This window comes from Haplochromis burtoni, unplaced genomic scaffold (assembly GCF_018398535.1).
Source record: "Haplochromis burtoni strain Fernald_Lab_line unplaced genomic scaffold, NCSU_Asbu1 Contig_239, whole genome shotgun sequence".
In the NCBI taxonomy this organism is placed as follows: domain Eukaryota; kingdom Metazoa; phylum Chordata; class Actinopteri; order Cichliformes; family Cichlidae; genus Haplochromis; species Haplochromis burtoni.
The window spans coordinates 159,350-181,849 of record NW_024582600.1 but is presented as its reverse complement, the minus strand read 5'-3'; the positions used below and the strand labels follow the sequence as shown (position 1 = coordinate 181,849).

At 38.2% G+C, this 22,500-nt stretch overlaps 1 protein-coding gene across 4 annotated transcripts in view; it reads right to left on the bottom strand.

Moving 5' to 3' along the window:
• grip2b (glutamate receptor interacting protein 2b) overlaps positions 1-22,500 on the bottom strand; it is a 170,359-nt gene that overhangs the window by 79,532 nt on the left and 68,327 nt on the right. The window contains exon 1 of one of the 4 annotated variants that reach the window (XM_042227030.1): positions 16,048-18,423. The exons of the other annotated variants lie outside the window; for them this stretch is intronic. Within the exon in view, the coding sequence (XP_042082964.1) occupies positions 16,048-16,093 (46 nt within the window). The 5' untranslated portion in view covers positions 16,094-18,423. Of the gene's footprint in view, positions 1-16,047; positions 18,424-22,500 lie in introns of those variants that run through there. 4 annotated transcript variants of the gene reach the window in all.

Genomic DNA, 22,500 nt, shown 5'->3' with positions numbered 1-22,500 from the left:
TACACACTATAGTAAAGAGAGAGAGAGGTGGAGATGGAAGGAGGCAAAATTGTCAAGAATATGACTCATGTAATCTTGCTCCTCCAGACACACACAATCCACATACTCTTGAGAGCACATTTTATGTTGCACATGGTCAGAGTTTTTCCTCAGCTTGCGTTGCACTCGCTCTCCTCTCCTGGTCTGCTTTTCCCTCCTTCTCTCTCTCACTCTCAATCTGTGGGTTTCAAGTGCAAATGAATCCACACAGGATTATGCATAAGTACTTTGAAGTGTCAAATGATGGCCTCCTGTGGCTCAGTGCAGGAAACATGCAAACTGACAGACACAAGTAACATGCAATCTCACACCCATGTGTGTGCCTGTACATGCATGTACTTTTGTACATGGAATGGTCACTTCATATCCACTCATTCACACATACAGTAATAGTATTTGGTTAAGAAAACACATTTATATCTGGATCTAAAGGAAGACAGAGCATGGAAACATAAACATATATACAATTGTCAGCTATCTCACCTGCATTCTTGGACAGGAGTACCACATGCTAGTTAATAATTTGAGTTTACGGAAATGGTAGACTCAAATAACTAAGGTTAACTACTTTTGCCAGCATGCCCGTTTGCTTGTGTAATAGAGATGGTCAAATGTGAAAAGTTCCTGGTTGAAAGCCTGTTTATTCTATTAAGGTATTTGTTGTCCTAGCAGCTTGTTGCTTGTTGCTATGAAGAACAAATATATGTTGCCACAAAAACAAGGGCAGGTAATTGAACATACACCCACCTCAACTTCTAATTTGACCAAAAGTTAGACTACACGTGAAAGTAATTCCATTTATGCTGGAGAGCATGTTGCTTAATGTTACGTTGGGTTTTTTTTTTTTTGGTTTTTTTTTATTTCATAACACAATTTAAAGCTCAGCAATTTGATTTGTTCTGCTGAAATGTACTTTGGGAATCTTAATTTCGATATCTAAGGTTTTTTACCATGGTTCTTGGTAAAGGAATAGTTTTTAGTGGTGTAGTGCAAGCTCAAAGAATAACCTTCAGGATGCATTGTAAGTTTTGTTATTTTCTCTTTTTAATGTAGTTTCAAGATAATGTTGTTTTTGTGTTTGCTATGAGCATCAAATGTATCTGTCTGCTTAACATTTGCTCTCATTTGAAGCCCTGTACCTCTCACTCTCTTTAATTCCAGTTTTCTTTCTCTCTGAGTCTATATCTCCCCCTGCTGTGCATCTCAATTCTATCACTCTAATAGCTCCCTACGCTGCAGGACACAAATGAGGACAGATGGAGACTAAAAATCTGTCTAAGAGCAACACTAGAGATGGAAAATGAGGAAAATAGGAACACAGAAGATTAATACAGGCGTAGAGAAAGCTCTCTTTCAATCCAACTTTGTCCAGCTATTGGTAGGATTTCTTGATTAGCCACTTCTTCTATCAGACATGTCGCCCAGGGATCTATACATCAATGATGGTTCCTCTTCTTGCTCTTCTTCTTTCTCAGGTGTCTGCTGCCTAAGGTATTCATTAAACACGTGATCAGTTATGCTTATCTTCATGATGGACTCATGGATCTATGTTCTTCTGGATAGTGGTTCTGACAGTCACTAGTACTCAGCCTCCCTCCTTCCGCTTAGCATACAGTCTCATGGTGCCTAGATCTTGTCTTTTCCATTCTGCTGGTGGTTGCAACCTTTCTAGTGGGTCTTCATGGTTTTCCATTGCCTATAGGATTCCCACGTAGCTGTCATCGAAGTCTGCAACGTTGCCTTCTAGTAGTCCAATACCCTCAATCCTGACTACCTTCCCTCTCTTCGTTACCATCCGACTATACTTTACTAGTTTGAATGACATTCTAACGTCACTGTTGTAGATCCTAGTGGTGTGAATCAGTGAATCAATGTCTCATTCACTCCTGGCATACAGCTTGATGTCATCCATGTATAGTAGTTGGCTGATGATTGCTCCATTTCATAGTCAGTAGCCATAGCCAGTTAATGATCTGACTGAGGGGATTCAGGTCTATGTAGAACAGCAGTGGGGACAGAGCATCTCCTTGGTAAATCCCCCAATTGATGAGGACTTTTGCAACTGGCTTAAAGGTGGTTCACCACATTCCCATTGACTTCCTGGTCAAGGCTCTTAGGGTCCTGTTGATCTTGTACAGTTCTAGGCATTCCATGATCCATGTGTGTTGCATTGAGTTGTAGGCTTTCTTGTAGTCAGTCCAGGTGGTGTACAGGTTGGTCAGTCTGGTCTTACAGTCTCAAGCAACTGTTCTATCTACCAGTAGTTGATGTCCAGTGTTTCTGCCCATTCCTTTCTGCGTCCCCACTTATGTATTGAACAATGTACCTGTTCATCTTAGCTGCTATGATTCCTGACAGGCAGGTTATTGGTCAGTAGTTTGACGGGACCATTCCCTTCTGGGGATCCTTGGTGATCTGGACTGTCCGGCCTTCAGTTAGCCATTTTGGGTGTGTCTCATCCATTAGCAACTGGTTCACCAGCTGGAAACCTGCAGTCAGCTGAGACCGAAGAAGTCACTTAGATGAGTGACAAAAATGTTTCTCCCACTGAAAACGCTGCATCCAGATAAACAGAATCAACCTTTTGGGATTTACTTACCTGGATGAGTGAGCATGCATCACGAAATTTATCGAGAAATTAGTTTGATTAGATTTTAAAAATTCTCTACACAAATTCTTTGCTTCCATGTATAATGCACGTCTCACCTGGATTTGCGAGTAAAAACAGACCTGCAACACAAACGTATTTCCAAGCGGCCTATGAATAAAAATTAAAAAAAAAAAAATAAGCCCATGTAGCTACCAGTTTTAAACAAAAGTATTGATAACACAATGGCAACAGTGGTGATGATGCTGGCAGAGTTAAACAGATGGGAAGAAAAGCTAACTTTTTAGCTCCTCCATCCACTGCTGTTTCTTTTACACAGCAAAAAATCAGCAGTAAGCCTCCAGAAGTTGTATTAAAATATGCAGATAACGTGTTAACCTAGTTTAAATTATACTGCTTACTGAAGGCTTTCAGATTAAAAGTGAGATGATATAAGCTATTTTATGAATTAAGGTACATTCATATTTAAAAATATAAAAATTAAAGCTTTTCTCACAAGCCAGTAAAAATGTACATGGACCATTAAACTAACCTGAGGGTTGTTAAGTTTGACACTGCATTATTATTAATATTAATTAATGACTGCACCATCATAACATCTGTTTTTAGCAACACAATACTGGAAGAGTATACGGGAGAAGGATGCAACTCATAACGGCAATGCTCAGTGGCTAGTCTGAGGGCAGACCACAGCGACCTCCCCGAACAGGGTCCAGTAACCATCACATTGGCAGATATTCAAGAAAGGGTCTCCAGTATGAAGAGTTGGACAGCACCAGGCCCTGACATGGTTCACGCCTACTGGCTGAAGAAGCTGACTGCACTCCACGAGCGCCTGGCAGCACAAATGAACCAGCTGCTAGTTGACGAGAGACACCCGGAATGGCTAACCGAAGGCCGGACAGTCCTGATCCTCAAGGACCCCCAGAAGGGACCGGTCCCCTCCAACTACCGACCAATAACCTGCCTCAGCACCACGTGGAAGCTCCTGTCAGGTATCATAGCGGTTAAGATGAACAGGCACATGGGTCAACACATGAGCGGGAACAGAAAGGGATGGGCAAGAATACCAGAGGCGCAAAACACCAGCTACTGGCAGACCAAGCAGTCAGCCGAGACTGCAGGACCAGACTGACCAACCTGTGCACTGCCTGGATTGATTACAAGAAGGCCTATGACTCAATGCCCCACACCTGGATCCTGGAATGCCTAGAACTATATAAGATCAACAGGACCCTGAGAGCCTTCATCAGGAACTCAATGGGGATGTGGCGGAGTCGGATGATAACAAAGAGAGGGAAGGTAGTCAGAACGTAGGGGATCAAACTACCAGAAGGCAACATTTCAGACATAGAGGACAGTTACAAGCTGGGGTAATAGGCTGGCCAAAGGAGGAGATAGAAGCCACTGACATAAAGACAAGAAAGCTCCTTACCATGCATGGAGGGTTTCACCCCAAGTCCAGCACCCTGAGGCTGTACGCTAAGCGGAAGGAAGGGGGCCGGGGACTGGTGAGTGTCAGCACCACAGTCCAGGATGAGACAAGCGAACATCCAGAATACATCACAAAGATGGCCCCAACTGACAGCGTGCTCAGGCAGCAGAAACCCAAGAAAGTGGAGGAAGGCGAGGAACCATCATGGAAGGACAGGCCCCTGCACGGTATGTACCACCGGCAGATAGAGGAGGTGGCTGATATCCAGAAATCCTACCAGTGGCTGGACAAAGCTGGACTGAAAGACAGCACGGAAGCACTAATCATGGCAGCACAGGAACAAGCACTAAGCACAAGATCCATTGAGGCTGGGGTCTATCACACCAGGCAAGACCCCAGGTGCAGGCTGTGTAAAGATGCTCCAGAGACAATCCAGCACATAACAGCAGGGTGCAAGATGCTAGCAGGCAAGGCATACATGGAACGCCCTAACCAAGTGGCCGTCATAGTGTACAGGAACATCTGTGCCGAGTATAACCTGGAAGTCCCAGGGTCAAAATGGGAGATGCCCCCAAGGGTGGTGGAGAATGACCGAGCTAAGGTCCTGTGGGACTTCCAGATACAGACGGACAAAATGGTGGTGGCTAACCAACCAGAGATAGTGGTGGTAGACAAACAGAAGAAGACGGCCATAGTGATCGATGTAGCGGTTCCAAATGACAGCAACATCAGGAAGAAGGAACACGAGAAGCTGGAGAAAGACCAAGGGCTCAGAGAAGAGCTCGAGAAGATGTGGAGGGTGTAGGTGAATCAGAGCACTAGGTGCAGTGACTCCTAAGCTAGGCGAGTGGCTCCAGCAGATCCCGGGAACAACAGCAGAGATCTCTGTCCAGAAGAGCGCAGTCCTAGGAACAGCTAAGATACTGCGTAGGACCCTCAAGCTCCCAGGCCTCTGGTAGAGGACCCAAGCTTGAAGAATTGACCACCCACAGGGGCGAGTGGGGAATTTTTTTCATATATAATTCGTTTTTCCATTTTCACAAATAGTACATAATTACAAGCAAACAGACTGAGAACTAAGCACAAAACAAAACAGCAGTTCAGATCAATCTAAAAAATAAATAAAGAATACAATACAGTACAATACTTACCTCCTATTAATGTAAGAAAGCTTTCCAAGAAGACAAAAAGATCATTTTTTATGCTTTAGTTTAGATTGCGTATATATCTTATTTTATTTGACTTTGACCTTTGACTGTACTAGATATTATTTATATATTTTTTGTGTTTAAGAAATTGTTTTCTTTAAAAATGTAATTTCAATATGGGACGTACATACAATCAGAGGGATTAGTTTTACGGATTTTCTATGAAACAGCCAGAGGCAGACCCGGTTGATGCTGTCCCTCAACCTCCAAGATTCAGACCAAAAAGAACTTCCAATGTTCAATCTCCACTCATTGCTGAACAATAATCAGGTGAAATCTTCTTAAATTTATTAAACAACGTCCTAAAACGCTTTTTGCACAAATACAAATGCCCAGTGTCTTCTGGACATTCCAGTAACCAGTAGTTTTATATTCATAAAGAATTGGTTGTGTTCATTTTGTGCTAGGCCTGAGTCCATAAGTCAAGGACATTTTCCAGGAGATGTGAGAAATAGGCAGAGAGCAAGCATGGGAGGAAGCAGTACACTGTCTGCGAGAGAAGCACTCCTTGAAAGTGCCAGTAGTGCAATGTAGGCCTCTGCCTACAACTTGAAAGGAACTGCTTTCTGGTGTACCATTAGGGGCCGAAAACGCCTGGTCTTACTCAGAAAAAGAGACCCCCAAAGCAAATTATAGGGACAGAGTTTGTCACTTAACTCATTGTTGTTAAGTGTTTTATAGTTCAAACTTAAAATTGTAATTCTAAAGCTTTTTTTAATGTAGATTTTGAATGCCTTATTTATTAAAAACCTGTCAAATTTAAATTTTGTTTGTTGTATTTTTCTGTTAATAATCCCAAATTACACACTCATAGTATACAGAAAGTATAGTATACCAGATGTTGAAAGAAGTAGTAGTCCTGAAAAAAGTGGCAAAAGTGCATACTCGAAGCTTATTTTTTGACATTTCTACAGCTAAAACAACAAAATAATTCCAGGGGTTAAAGGGTTAAACTTAAAAACACTGCAGTTTTAAATTAAGAAACCAATGAGCAGTTCATTTTGAAAGACCTATGTTTTTTTTTTCCTCTGGTGAATATTTATCATTGCTCATTAACAAGACAAAAGTATTTTCTTTAATCCGATTACTCAATTAATAATAATTGAGTAATTGATAGATTGCTCAATGACTAAAATAATCAATAGCTGCAGCTCGAATATATTTCTAAATATATATGCTATCCCCTAATTGGACTATTTGAATGAAGAATGGGAAACCCTTAAAACTGCATCTGCATTCACCACACATATGCATTGTTGTCCTCCAGCAGTGAGAGAGAGGTGGGAAAACAAGTCGTATCATAGTCTGAACTATAAACGAGCTGAAGGGGACAATAGTGATTCAGTACAGTGAGTTCACTTTAGCAGTCCATTAATAAAGATATTTTTCCTTCAGGTACTGAATAGCGCACTAAGTGGTAATCACTTTAAATTAGGCAACTGGATTTTCAACAAATTTCATTACACTCACAGGCTCAAATTAATCAAAAGAATCAGCTATTACAGCTTGTGACATAAGTGACAGTAAGTGACAGTAAATCAAGAAAATAGTGAAAATTGAGATAGAGATAAAAATGAGACAGAGAGATAGAAGAGAGGAGGAGAGTGCAAATCAGCAGATTTCTGGCATCGCAGCCTAGGAGTCAGGCGAGTCTGAAATGCAAATTAACCCCAAATCTGTTTTCTGCTCTTCCTCTATGGAATCACAGCTTTCTAGCGTGCCAGCTTCCCTACCTGTCAGTCCTCTCATAATTCACTCTTCATTCCTCCCTCTGCTCATCCTTTTTTATTGTGCCCCTTTTCCTCTCTCTCCCTTTGCAGTGCTCATGTTTCCAATTTAGGTTAAACCCAGAAGTAGAAATGTTTTTTCTACGTGGATATTTTGTGTAGAGAGCAATAATAACTTGAAGAAAGTTGTGTTTTAAATTAATCAGAAGTTTCTTTAAGTCTATTTTTCCACTAATGCTAGATGGCATATTTATTATCTCAGTATTATATTTGTATAGTATTCATATATTACAATTCTAAACTGCTCAAAATAACTCGAGGAACACTTACATAACACATGCAATCTTAATGAATGAAACATTCATGATGAAAATCTTAACTCCATTACACAATTTGTTCAGTGTAAAATCTCGTGAATATAGCAAAGGTCAGTGGAAACCAAGATCATTAGCAGTCAACCACATTCTTTTCTACTGCCCAGATACTCAACTCCCAAGATCTTTCAGCATTTGTGTTTTATGCCTTCCAATCATTGTGGAAAAATGACAGGAATGCATCATTGGAAAACATATATAGTGACTATGGAAAAAAATAGAAATGTTGCTTGTTGACTTGCATGGAAGAAATAGTCACATTAGTCATATAATAGTCATCTAGTCCTGTATTACGTAAAGGACTCTACAAGGGCGAGCCCAAATAGCAGATGAAAGCTTTTTTTATTTGTTTAAACAACCAAAACATGTTCCCATTCAACTTCTATGAAAATCACTGTCTTATTGCAAAAAAATGACAGATGAAAAAAAAACCATAATATGTAATCTAATATATATAAAGGCAACACTAATTACATAAAATGTATATATTGATATGAGCTTACTCTACAAATCTACCTATGAAGTTTTTTTTTCATCCTCCAAGGTCTCCAAGGTAAACTTGGTGTTAACCGTTGATGTTAGCATGAGCGACATCTCTAAATATGTTCAAAACATCAACTGTCTTACTCATGAACAGTAATAAAAATGCCCCTGTCATTCATTCTCTCTTTTTCTACGTTCTTTTGAAATATTTCTGCCCATGGTCTCTTGCAACCACGCCTTGAAATAATGAGGCCATAGTATCAAAAGTGTGAAACCTCTGTCTTTGTTTCTCTTTGTCTCCCTCTTGCTGTCTCTTCCTCGTTTTTGCTTTGTTTGTAGGCTGTACATTTTTTTTTATTATTCTGTGGTGTTATTGTTGTCACTGGCAGCCAACTCAGGGAGCTGAGAAAGGCCAAACAACGGTTTTGAAAAGGTTTCTGAAAGTGCTTCTTGAAAACGTCAGCCCAGGCCCTTATCTGCCTTATACCACCAAACAACACTGGCACTTGTCAGTGCTTCATTCTTCACCCTAACATGCAACACAACCTGCCATTGGTACCTTTCATTTCTGTTGCTCATGTTCTCCAGACATACACCCCCCCCCCCCTTCCACACACACACACACCCACCTCCCCTCCCTTGGGTATTTAGACCCTTTTTTGGCGTCACCCATTCTCTTCTATTTTACCCTCTATTCTATTGTCTTGGACCGTTATTTCTGTTTTTCTGTTCTTTATTTATCGCCTTTATTTCCTTTTTTGTTTCTCCCATCTCTCTTTTCTGGCCTCAGTTTTATTACCTTAATGTTTGCCATGTATCATACTTTACTTTTATTTTTCTTAGCACTTGTGTCCTGGTATCATGCACAAAACAGGCAAAACTACTGATATTAAAAAATAGAATAGAATAGAATAACCCTGTGTTGTCATTGTACACGTACAACAAAATTGTGGAATTATGTATACATCAGAAATAGATACAGCTTTGTTTGTTTGTCCCTGAAGTGCAACCTGAAACTACTTCTCATCAAGTCTGCCAAGATTTGGGAACTGACAGTCCTTACACAGCTTGTTCCTGACAGATGGGTGGCATTTTGAAGTGGGGAAGCCATAGGATCCCTTAGTCAACTCTACTAATCATCAATAAAACATATTTTGGTGCGGGGAAAAAGAGTGAGAGTTCAGTAACCGTTAGACGTGTATCGTGTGCGTGGCTAAAATGAAAACAGGCTAATCTAACAGTTTATTTCAGTCCTAATTGTAACCAGAGTGAAATTAAGATGTCCACAGTCAGTGTCTTTCGCACATATTCTAACTTATGCTGGGGTTTAAAAGATTGACTTTAGTAATCAGACCATGTTTGTTTTCCTTTCTGTAAATATCCACCACCTTTAATGGAATACAAAAGAGAAAAATAAGGAGATCACAGGTTTTGACCTGCAGTGGTCAATGTGAGTAGTTTAGTTTTTAATATAAAATTTTAAGGAGTTTAGAAAAAAACAGCTAGATATCCATCTTCACGGCGCTGATCAGGCATGTGCCTGAGATTGCATTAAACCACATTCAGTGTATATACTTGACCTGAAATTTTTATTCAAATAAATAAAAATCAAATCATATGAAAAAAAAATGCATGGATGTGGATGGATGTCACTGACTATTTATCTTAGATTCAATCTTCCAGTTACACCTGGATGGGATCTCCAGCTCCCACGGCCAGCATGGTGCCACTGTGAGTGCGCTGAACAGCAGGTGAGTGCTCAGTGGAGGGTTCTGTCATTTCAGCTGCTTTTCAACAGACTTTAACAGTTTCTGAGTATGACATTACTGAGCATATTCAATTTTTAGAATAACAAGACAATTTTAACAATTTCTCTGTCTGTCCTAATGACATGTGATGTGGTATGATGTAACCCTAAGCCTGTATGACACCGTCGTCAAGTCTGCATATGTGAAAGACTTTCAGCTCGTTTTGGAAAAACAAGTAAAAAAGTAATATGAAAATCAGAGGTTATCTGCTGCTTGGATAGTATACATTGGACACATGTTCCTAAATTTTATTTATAACAAAAGCCTATTAAAAGTTTCACTTGTTTATCAGTTTTACTTAATGTCTTTTAGTTTATAAGCATTTGCTGCAGAGATAAGTTTGAGGGTCAGAGAAGCCTAATTGTGACAAGAATGTGCTCTTTTTGCAGTCTCACAAATACATCTTTTATATATTTTTTTCTGTGCTTGCTATAGTGGAATATCATTTTGCACTAAACATCACTCATTGCTCCCTTTCACTCTCTACTTATCACCTTGTTCTGCATCTCTCCACGGTCTCTGTACCACTCTTTTAATCTTTTCTCATTGCACCAACGCCCTTCTTCCTCGACATCATAACCTTTTTTTCCACCCATCTCCCTGTCTCCCACATCTATGTCTGTCCCTTTCTAACTTTGCTCTTTGGATGCTTTACTTACATGATGAATTATCACTTGTCACTTTCCCGTCTCATTTCCATTTCATTCCCTTCTGTGTCTCCCACGTTCTTCCACAATCATTCCTTAATCTCACTCTCTTTTCTCACCTTATACCCTTTTTCCTCTGTCCTAGACTCAACAGAAAATTGATTGCTTGTTCTAATACCCACATAAATCTACCAACCACAGGTTGTGGCCACACAACTCGTTTTGTAGGATGCCATACTGTCTGGATTATATTTGTGGCAACATTTTTCTACTGTAAGAAGTGACTCATTTCAGTGAGACAGCGGAGGTGGGGTTTACATCCTGAGCCCTATGTGTGACTAATGACCTATTTAGTTCGAAGGACTCGTTCTTGCTGTCTTTTATTGTGTCTTCCTTGTACCTTTCTGGGGTGTTTTATGTCTCATTTCTCTTTTTATTGTTACACAGTCTCTTTTTGTGGCGTCTTCGATTGTTTCCATTTCTGCACTTGCCTTTTTCTCACCGTCTCCATTTTTTGCTGCACGTTTTCTCATCTTTCCTCTTCGCTCCTTCTCTGTTTCACTTACTGCCAGCTTCTTTCTCCATTTCCATCTTTTCTGCTATCTCACCAAATTCGTCTTTTCCCGACTCATCTCTGCCTCTGTTGCTTCACTCCCATTTCTCCTTCTCTCTTCTTCTCCTCATCTCTCGCTCTCTCATGCTTTTCTCTCCCTGCTGGAGGTATAAATAGGACTCCTAATAAAGTGCTAATTAATCTCCGGTGACAAAATCAAAGAAAGCACATCTGCATTGCTGAGAGGCGCAACGGAGGGAGAGGGGGGGAAAGGAAAGGGGATAGACAGGAAGGAGGGGCGAGGCAGGAGAAAGGAGAGAAAACATGCTAATGAGAAATTAGATGTGGAAAGAATTAGAATACAAGGTGAGAGATCGAGAAACAGATTTAGGCTTTCAAGGTTTGGAACATCTTTTGGGAAGTTATAATTTAATCATGTAAATATAATATACAGCCTTGAGAATTTGAACTTCTGTATTCTTTGAAAAAGGAAAAACCAGCATCTGTGTTTCTATGCGTTTCTCAAATCAGGTTGGTATACTAAACTTTATCCATAATCATTTTTGTTGACTGTTTAAGTGGTAATCAAACTAAATCCCAACCTTTACCCTAAAATTTTTTTGACTGCGGTAAGTCTACATGGTAAATATCAACACGTAGGAGTCAGCAGGATGAAATATATAGAAGCATAACTGCTGACAAAATAAATGATGATAGCATTAGCAGTCAGAGACAGAATGAGGTAATATGTTAGAGCACAGGGGTGCAATTATTTTAAAAGAGATGCAAATGGTGAGAAGATACTTCCCAGACCAGTCACTGAACAATATGATGGAAGTGACAGAGAACATTCAGAGCCGTCACAAGGATTTTTAAAAGGATGCAAAACGTGCAGCATAATTTGGAGACACATGACTCATCTATCAACTTTCATCAACTTTCATTTAGATTCAGCAAGCCAGCAACTCCGTACGGTCATCAATCAGACAATTCTTGTAACTGTAATTAAAGTTCACATCCTAACTATGTCTAATCATCATATTTCTATTGTCATTTCATTGCCTTAATGCATTCTTGGACTTGGCACAACATATTGTATTACTCATATTATATCAGAGCAATGAAAAAACGTTTATCACTGAGGGATGAAAAACTAAAAAAAATACATCATTGCACGCTATTATATATTATATATATATATATATATTAATATATATATAATATATATATATTATATATATTTATAATAAAATTTTATTAAATATATAATAATAAGTCATATAATCTGATATCATGTGTATTCGATTGTATTAAAAGGTAAAAAAAAAACAGTGTCAGCCACCACAAACCACCAGGACATGTTCAACAGTGTTCTTGAAAGGATTTGGTCATTTGGTCTATTTCAAGCTTGAAATAGATTAAAAATCTCCAAAACCTGATCGTTTGAGTTGAGATCAGGTGATGCTAAATCATCCTGGAAGAGGCTACTCCTCTCAGTATATCTCAATATATTTCACTATATGATGAAGTTTAACTTTGTATTATCTGTAGTTACCTTTCTTTTTATTGAAACAGACTGTCACAGCAAAATGACATTAAAATAATAAAAACTGTTTTTTCCTGTGAAAAAACAAATAAAACCAATAAAACCTTTAACTAAAACAGTTCACATCACCCAATTTTACATGACCGGGCTTTTGCACAGGCCTGATAAATGGAGGCTTAAGTCAGGCTGGGCAAATATAAGAAAAAGACTATATAAAACCTCATTTAAATTTCCAGATCATAAATCAAAAAGGTTGAAACAGATGATCCACTGTGATGACACTAAAGGGACAAAAAGGCAAAAACAAGAAATGGCCTAATATACTCATTTTATTTCTGTTCTTTCTACATATTACAAAAAAAATATATATAATTCCTGTAATTGTTTTGACTAAGGATATAAAAAATGATTATTCTTTATTTGCAAAACAGACTACTTGAGAATAGTAGAGAATTATTGGAGAATATGGCACTTTTATAGATTCAAAAAATGAAGTGGATATATTCTTGAACATTTTTTCTTTCATTATTTAAAAATTTAAGAGTTCTTTAAACACTGTTTTCCATTTCTCTCATATATAAAGAGCAGAAGGTCTTTATAAGTGTGATATATTTCCCTTTGGAACTTGCAGATATACTGTTCAAACTTGGAGAAATGTCAGGCACGCTAGAAGTTCCCAGCCAACAGGCAACTTATCAGCAAAATAACCATGAGCTATCTGAAGAAATGATAATCAATTTTCAAAGCTACAGTTGTCCTTAGTTAGTTAGTCCCCGAAGATCATTGTGTAATGGGTGTGATGTGACTTCACAGGCAAATCTGAAGGTACCGATATCTTTGATATCTTTTTTATTCTGTCTATTTGGTCTCTTATCTTATTGGACGATGTTGTGTATATACGTTATGTTCACACATGTGTGCTTGTGTGTGAATGTGTACAGTTTTGTATATGTATGTGCCAACATATTTGCATGTACATTATATGCTATATACTCTTACATGTCTTACAATTCTTTTTTAAAATGTTTTCTTTCTATTTGAATTCTTTTATTATATTATCCCTCTGTTCAGCACTTTGGCCGACACTTGATGTCTTTTAAATGTGCTATATGAATAAAGATGACTTGACTTGACTACTGGAATTACAAGTCAGCAGTGAGACATTCTGGAGGAAAGAAGAAAAAAAATAACAGACAACCTGTAGCCCCTGCAGCACTACAACGCTGAGCTACATTGTGGACAAACACCAGATTTTGCATCAACAACTAGAGGGTCTTGGTTTTTTGAGAGTGAACAAAGGAACAGTTTTAACTTGGAGCAATATAGAAAGTGCAAGAGAAATAGGTTCCTTGTTTTGGCAGAGATACATCTTGCTAACCCACAACAACACACAGAAGACGATAATCTGATTTTTTTTTAATCCTGCCAGACAGGACAGCTCTGAATGCTCTGTTGTGCCAAACACATCTATAATAATAATAATAATAATAATCTGATTTTAATTCAGATCTCTGAGCTACAAACAGGGAAAAAAATATAAACATTATATTTTGTGTTTAAACTGTTGTATTATACTTATTGATGTTTTATTTAAAAGCAGATGCTTGAGTCCTTAGAGCATATGTTACAAAGCATACTTTTTCAACAAGATAATTTTAATGTTTTCTTTTATGGTTCGATTAAAAAAAATAAGTAAATACATAAAAACAAACAAACAAACAAACAAATTATAGCCAATTAGGAACAAAAACATGCAGTGATACTTTGCTCATATTCTTGCTGTACTATTGTGAAAAAAAGAATATTATGTCAGTTTTTAAACAACGAAAAAGCCTTTGGCAGTGCTTGTAATGAAATGCTGTTTCATTAGAATGTAGCTGAATCAAATCTTTAATGGGGGAGACTCTAAAACAGGAGGAGTTGTTTACCAACTAATGAGGCAACTGAACAATTAAGATTTTATGATACCCTATATATAAATACTGATTATTGGCCCATTATGTTACTCTAGAAATTCCAGTTAAAGTAACATCCAATTTAAACTTTCAGCAGTTGTCCAGTTTAAATCTTGCATGGGGCACAATATCTTATGTAAGGTTTAGCAGACAGAATTAAATTTTACATGCGTCACTGATCTTTATTACAGATTTTTTCCAAACTGTTGGAGAGCATCTATCTCATTTAGTCATAGTGTATCTAACTTCAAAATATTAATATATGCAATCCTAATCTGTTAAATCTGGAGTATTTCATTTACTGTACTCTTTAAACTGTATATATTGTGAGTGTGGAAGGCAGTTTAGACTGAGGAAACCGCTGCAGTAAAATATCAGATTTGTTTGCTACAAGTGTCACAGGCTAAACTCTGTTTTAGTTTAGATCGAAAAATAGGGAATATGATGATTTATATTTAAAACTTCGGTGCAGTAAAGCAACTTCGTCTTTCACTTCCGCTGGGTATTCAGATTGTTATTATTGTCATAATAACCCCAGGGTGAGGTGCAGTGCGCCCTGTCAGACCAATAGGCGGCGTTTTGTCCCCATTTGCTTCCCTTTCCACTGCGTCTTCAGACTTCACTTCAAAGCATTAGATTTCCAAATTCATAAATAAATCAGCAGTAGAGGGAGAAAAAAGAAGGGGAAAAAAACTGCATATCCCTCTCCTACCAACACAGACAGAAACGACTGGAGGAGCGTCGCATGCAGACGACTGAACCAACGATAGAAATCCCTGAAAGACGTAATAATATTGCTGCATCGGTGCAAAAACTGAAAAAAGCAGCACGAGAAAACATCCCAGGAGGCCACTTTAAAACGAACTTTCAGTGCCACGCTGCATGAGGTGACAAATTAAGATCAAAGAAATATTATCCAAGCTTCAAACCCATCAAGTTAAAGTGCCTTGAAACTCAACACCGACTTACAGAATCTTAGAAATACTGCATTACATCGATGAGAGCAAAATAAATAAATAAATAAAAAAGGCTATAATAAGTATATTATCATATCATCATATCTCAAAACTGATGACTATAGCTATCATAAAGCTCCATCTGTTAGCGAGAAGTGACACGATGAATAAATAACTAACTTTAAATTTATTTTGTTTATATTTTTCTATGATCGATACAAATACAAAAAATACACAGTGAACCATTTACTATCACGAAGATCGAGATACCAAACTGTAAATTTATCGGCATGCTCAACAATTAAAGTCGGGTGACTTATTTGCTCATGTTTGTGGGAGGTGGAGGGTTGTTTTTAGATATGATGTCTAACCAGTAACCCACAAGGCTAAAAGATCGCTCTCTCGGATTTAAAAATATTAATAATGACTGAATTCTATATGTTTCCTGTCTACGATAGCCGATAAAGGAACCACTAACGCCCATATAAAGTGAGAAATATGTGCCCAGTAGGGGAATATTGTGCTACTTGCATCAAGCAGCCTACAAGTCAGAGCAATCAAAATGTGATCGATGGCAACGGACGTGCGACGACAAAGTAGCCCTGGGCGGTCTGGGTTCTTCAAGTTTGCAGAATGCGCAGAAGAGTGAACAAAAAGTCAAGCAATGAAGATTAATGAAATAAATACACATTTCATTTTTTTTTTTACCTTTTTGCAGCAGCCTTCTCTTCAATATAGCCTGAAGAAAAAGCATTTTTCCCCACACCGGTTCCAGACTGGATGGGTAATTCTCTCCTCATGGAAGAGCAGAGGAGGAAGAGGAAGAGGGAGGCAGAACTTCAGTCTGCATGCACTCCCTCCTGCTCGCTCTCTTTTTCTTATCCTCCCCCTCTATCTCAAAGGGACCCCCCTCCCTGTTGACACCAGCTGAACTGTAGGCAGTGCGCGTGTTTTTAAATACTCCGCAGAAGAGAGCGGGGAAATTAAGAAGCCCTATCAATAATCGACTTTAATCAGGAGTGTTCTCACTCTGGTGCTTCTACCCTGGTTCTGTTCTGATAGAGCTCATCCGTATTTTCCCATGTTCTCCTCCTCGTTTTCTTTATGCACTAATTTAATTACAGCATTCTCTCTATCTTCTTCTCTCCCTCTTTCAGTTTCTTTCCTGATTATGCAAAAAAATCGTAGCTCAAAGCCTTCGGGACTTTTGATGTCCTAGTTTTTTTTCTTCTTCTTCTTCTTCTTCTTATTTTTTCCACCCAAAGTGTGTGTCTAGTGGACTTGCATGTATAGCGAGTTTCTCTCTCGCTCTCTCTCTCTCTCTGTGTGTGTGTGTGTGTGTGTGTGTGTGCAAGAGAGAGGTGCCATGAAAAGTGCGGCCAAAAGATGAAAGCTTCTGCCACTGGAACCCACCACATCATGACTTATTTCTCGGCTCCCCTGTCGTCGGTGATCACAAGTTGGCCAGTGTCGCCTGAAGTGAAATGAAACCGAGGAACACTCTGTCCCTCCATACACAAATCTGCCCTATGTGTCCTTCTATATCATCCTGTTCAGCTTTTCACTTAGAGCAGAACAACATCCTGCGTGGAAACAGTACAGCAGGACCGCAGACAAGTTTTGTGTACAGTTGCTGTCAAAATCACACCTGAAAGTGCAAATTTGAGTATTGTGAACAGGTTGTTAAGATGGGGATGAATATATTTTCGAAATCGAGTTACAAATCTGAATTAGAACAATATTCAGTGAATGAAAAAATAAATGCTTGATTGTAAATTTGTAGCTTCATTGTGAAGATATTTTATCCACCTTTATATCCCGTGTATAGAAGCTGCAACACCTCTTTTACATAATCTTGAGGGTGTAACAGGTTTAGAGACCTGCAGACATTTGAACACTTCCTCACTATCCTGAATGTGAGAATCAGCAATTTATCTTACCCTCTGTGTCCATATGTTTTAAAACATATAGTGTATTGTCCCAAATACTTATATTTCACACAGCAGTGGAGTTTTCAAGATAACTTGCAATAAGGAGATTACAGTTTGGGTGGTATTCATCTAATGTGCACTGTATCTCCTTATGTATAAACAGAAAAAATAGCATACATGTATATTTTATGGTTTTAGACTCACACCTGCAGAGCAAACAACAGAACCTGCAACAACTCGCACAGCTGCGTTCAATCTCTGAGCCAGTCTTTCTGTGAGGCACAAGTTGATCTAGCTTTGACACACAAAGTGACAGTTAAAACATGGGCTGACAAACAGTTTGTGCATCTAGTTTACACCAATCTGCTGTTTCTGCGAGCAAACCACAGAGAAGTGTATTAATATGCGAAATGAGACACTGTGCCACCAAAAAATGTTAGCAGCTTGGAAAAGTCTGGGATTTGAGAACAAAGAAACAAAGTCAGCTGAATAGATTAGACATACACTTAAAACTTGGTACTGTTTGTCTACAGTCAGAATGTGACATCAGCTGTTTTTTCACTTTGGTGTCACAAAGGGCTGAAACCTTTATATTCTAAGACATACTGTACATTTAGCAGAATGCAATAAGACAATAAGTCCTCACACACACTAGACCTACTGTGTCTCTTTTTAAATTTTTTTACTCAAGACTTAAAAAGTCTTGAGTCCACAAGTGTTTACAGCGGTGAACCTGGACAATCAGTAAGTACTGTATAGCTCTGTTGTAATTTCTGTGTACAATTCTGTCATTGAGCTCACAATAACGCACATTTATTAAATGCAGTTAAGCAGAACTCTAGAAAAAAGGAAAATCCTCCAAGCAGGTAAATAACAAAAATCTACTGTTCCACCACAATGCTGCCAAACAGGACATTGATTAAACCAGCAAATATTAAGCAAGTCAAATGAAAGCGCATAAATAAAACTATAGTCGACAGGCTTCTGACTCTCATAGATGGAGGCACAGTCACACTTGTCTAAAAACTGTCACAAAGAAAAGTTTTACAAGTTTCCGTCTTAGGAAGGAATCCTTTCATCTTTTCATACACAGCAAAAACTCCAGTGTTAAATTAACACTGGAGAGTGTCTATATGGGTCCACACCTCTGAGTGTTAAATACAACACTGTTGAGTGTTAAATTAACACTTTTGACAGTGTTATATGTTTAAAAGTAACCTAGTCAGAAAGACTAACACTGAGCAGCGCTGATTTTCTAACACTGGAAAATAACTCAAAATGTTAGAAATATTCCAGTGTTAGAAAATCAGCACTGCTCAGTGTTAGTCTTTGTTAATCTTCAAAACTGACTAGGTTACTTTTAAACATATAACATTTGTGGAAAATTCTTTCTTCGTGCCACAGAAACAATGAAGAGCAGATACAGAAAATGCCATAAAATCAAAATGGCACAGGCAGAAGTGAGAGCGTGGAGGCTGGTAAGCAACACGGTTCTTAGAAGAGACCCCGGTCAGTAGTTGATTGAAATAACATTTAAACTGCTACCAAACACATGAATAAGGGCATCTTAACAATACAGTAAGTTTTACCAAAACCATTATATGCTTCACATAGTTGCAGTGATGTTGCATTAGGTTACATTAGACTGCCGGCATAACAACAGACATTAATGTTGCTGTGTCCATCCCCTGCAGACTGAGAATATTTTTGGCAGATTGACTAAATGGGAGACTTTTAAAAATCATCACTTATTCATCCTGTATGATGCAATAATTTCATTTAGTCTTCAGTGTATAGATAGCTCTTGTTTTTTTTCCATTTCAGTTCTTTTTTTTTTTTTTTAACTTGCAGTGACACAGTACCCAGGAAAGGAGTCAGAAAAGGTTTTGCTGTCTGAGGGGGAAAGTCTTTTCATCTTTTCCTTGGTTAACAGTGAATCATCTGACATGAGAGGTCCTTCGAGAGACAAAGAAAAGATGTAAAAGTCTCCTGGTGCTTGCACTTGCTGTACTTTTTTTATATATATATCTCTCATCCACAAGCGTAGTGCATGACCTACAACTTCATACTAAAAACTGTCAGTTTTTACAGAAACCCAGCATATTTTAGCAATGGTTTAATCCAAAATTTGGCCAGAAGAACTGTGATCTTAACTCACTTTATAAGGCATGTACTGCCAAGTGAGTATCTTTAATGGCTTAAAGAGATATGGTGAACATACAGCCAGTTTTCAGTGTCAAAAGGTGGCTCTCTTTTTACCTGGTTAGCTCACAATAGGAATTTATGCTTAACACATAATGTGGTCTGGATCAAGTTACATTAAGTCTTTTGGATTAATATTAATATAATTTATCTTCTGAAGGAATAGGTTTTATACATGCAGCCTGCAGAGACACACTGCATCTGACTAATACCAACCAAGAAAGCTATACAGTAAAGTTATATTGACAGAAATATGTAAGCAATCAGTTGGTTATGTAGGAAACGGAATTTTACTTTTATCTGGACATAAGCTAAACTGATCATTAGGCTTTGGTTGTGTTTTAATGTATCAGTTTTAACGTTTGAGGGTACTAATATACAGCTGTCTCCAGTACTGAGGTATAAACTAAATATATTTACTTGTGAAGTAAAACGTTCTCCTAGCATTACTGTCTTGCCTTATTTACAGCACAAAAAATACAATTTGCCAAACATTTTTATTGCCAATTTTTTCACCATTTCTTTAATAGTGCCTACTGCGTACTTCACTTTCTGACTAACATAGACAGCAATAAAGTTCACTCACACACACCTATTATTTCTATCTGGGGGTTTTCAGTTTTGTTAAGCTGTTTTAACTTGTGTTCCCCATAAAGGTTGTGCAGACCACATGAACTTATGCTAAAACCTGGGCACTTCTCTTACTTGTCATATTAAGGAAATACTGATGAGCAGATAAACACATGCACATACAAAACACAACAATACAAATTACACATATTGCTATTAATTAAAAAAAAACTGTCATATTTTATTTTTTCACTCCCCTCCTGGGCTCTCTTTTTGCATTCAGACATCACTGTTCAGTCAGATAACTCACATTTGAAATGATTGATTACAACAGAATATATTTAGAACTTGGCATCTAGTTTCTGAGCTCATCCTTCCGCACATATATGTTACATATAGAAGTTGGGGAATAATGGGTAAAGATTCCTCCCTGGAGCCTAGAGATGGAGTGGTGGAAATGGTGGAGGAATGGAAACAACAGGAAGTGATGCAACAGCAGTGACACTGACATGCCAGAGGGAGAGATGGGAAACTTTGCAGCATAAATAGACCATCAAATTGTTAGGGCACGTTTGATACAAGGAGAAATGCATATTACACATGTAGGATGGAGGGGGTTACATGAAAGTAGCTAGTTCACAGGACTGACTGTATTTGTGAAGTAGTATAGCACAAAATCAAAATCAATAACGCTGGCCAAGTATGTGCATGTCAATCTGCTCATTCATCCTTGTCAAAACATTTAGTCTACAGCACCCACAATGCAACTCAAAGCTTGAAAAATTTAAGATTTTGCTGTGTATTATTTTTAGCATTCAAACATATTTTAGTAGAATAAACTCAAGGTGACATAACTTTATCAGCTCCCCTTAGACGTATGGAAAAGGAAGACAGGACGCATGAGGTAGCGTAGGTTAGCATGTTTCTGTAACAACTATATCAAAATGTGTAATTAGATACAAACCCATAGATCAAACGTCCTGTTTTACATTTTAGTCTATACCTTAGTTTCAGTAACATGGCTCATTTACTCTTTTGGATTAATTTCCCACATCTTTGGATGGTTGAAACACAAACACATGCACACACCTTCTGTCTTTCCCAATTGTAATCAGCCTTTAGACTGGAGCAGACTAAGAGGCCAGCTAAACTATCATACCACTGACCCAATTTTCTGATACAAGGCTCTAATCAGTTTGATATGGCTAAAACATTAGATCCAAGATGATATATAAAACAAGTGCTCCTCATGTTTATTTCATCCAGTCGAACACTTTTGTCTTTCCTCAAGGTTTTTCACACCAAGACAAAGTGAATAAGCCTTAGGTAAATGCAAACATTTGCATAGAAACACAGGCTGCTGTGAGAGTTGGTCTAAAATTGTTTCCTATAGTTAACTTTTTACAGTACATGCATTTGATGTTACAGAAAATATGCACTAAAAATTGATGCAAAAGGACAAAAGATGTGAGACATGTGGCTTTTTAGCTGTTGTATGTTCTACAGTAGCTTGCATCAGCCAGTCTATAAAGTCTTCCGTTTCTGCTTTTTGGGGTCACTCAGGCTTTGATATAATATATAATTCTTGCTGAGGATGAAAGTTATGCATGTCTTTCTTATGTGAGCAGGAACTGAATCAGATAAAGTTACAGCTGTAAACCAATGGCATATAAGTTATTAACCTTTAGTCTGCATGAACCAATGCTCTTAGATTTACAAATTCTGCAATTTGGCCGTAGTGACACTTGGATTTATCCTCTTCACCTAATGGATTCTTAACCTTTACAGGATTGCATAAAGACTTTGGTCTTCATGGTGTCAGTGAACTTCGTGTTGGCTGCCTTTACCTTTGATGGTGAACAAGTGCTGAACTCTTACTGTTAACTGAACTGTTACTGTTTTTGTACCCATTGAATCACACAGGACCATGAGTCATAACATGATTCAGAATACGTGAGCAGCTGATGTGGAGGCAGTATTTTCTTTTCTTTTACACTTGCAAAGGTGCAAAGTTAACCTATTAGAACATCCTCTGGACTTTCAGTGTCTGTAGTATTTCTGCACAATGTAATCCAGTATTTCTTCATATGGTTTTATATCACCTCTCATGCCCCGTCATTTTTTCCCCATCAACCTTAGAGGTTTTCATAGCATGATGAATTCAAACTGAATCTAGCCACAGAACAGCTTCTTTTCCTCCAGCTTGAGCTAGATTGATTAACTCTGTCCCACCTGGTATGTCGGGTTGATTAAATCGAATGGCAGCTTCTATTGGAGATAGCAGTTGACAGGAGCAAAGTGTTTAACACACACACACACACACACACACACACACACACACACACACACACACACGCACGCACGAACTAACTTATACTGACAGGTCCCAGCTACTGACAACTTCCTGTACAACCACTCAGTCTGGCAGGAGTTTAATTTTATTCGACAATCAAGAACC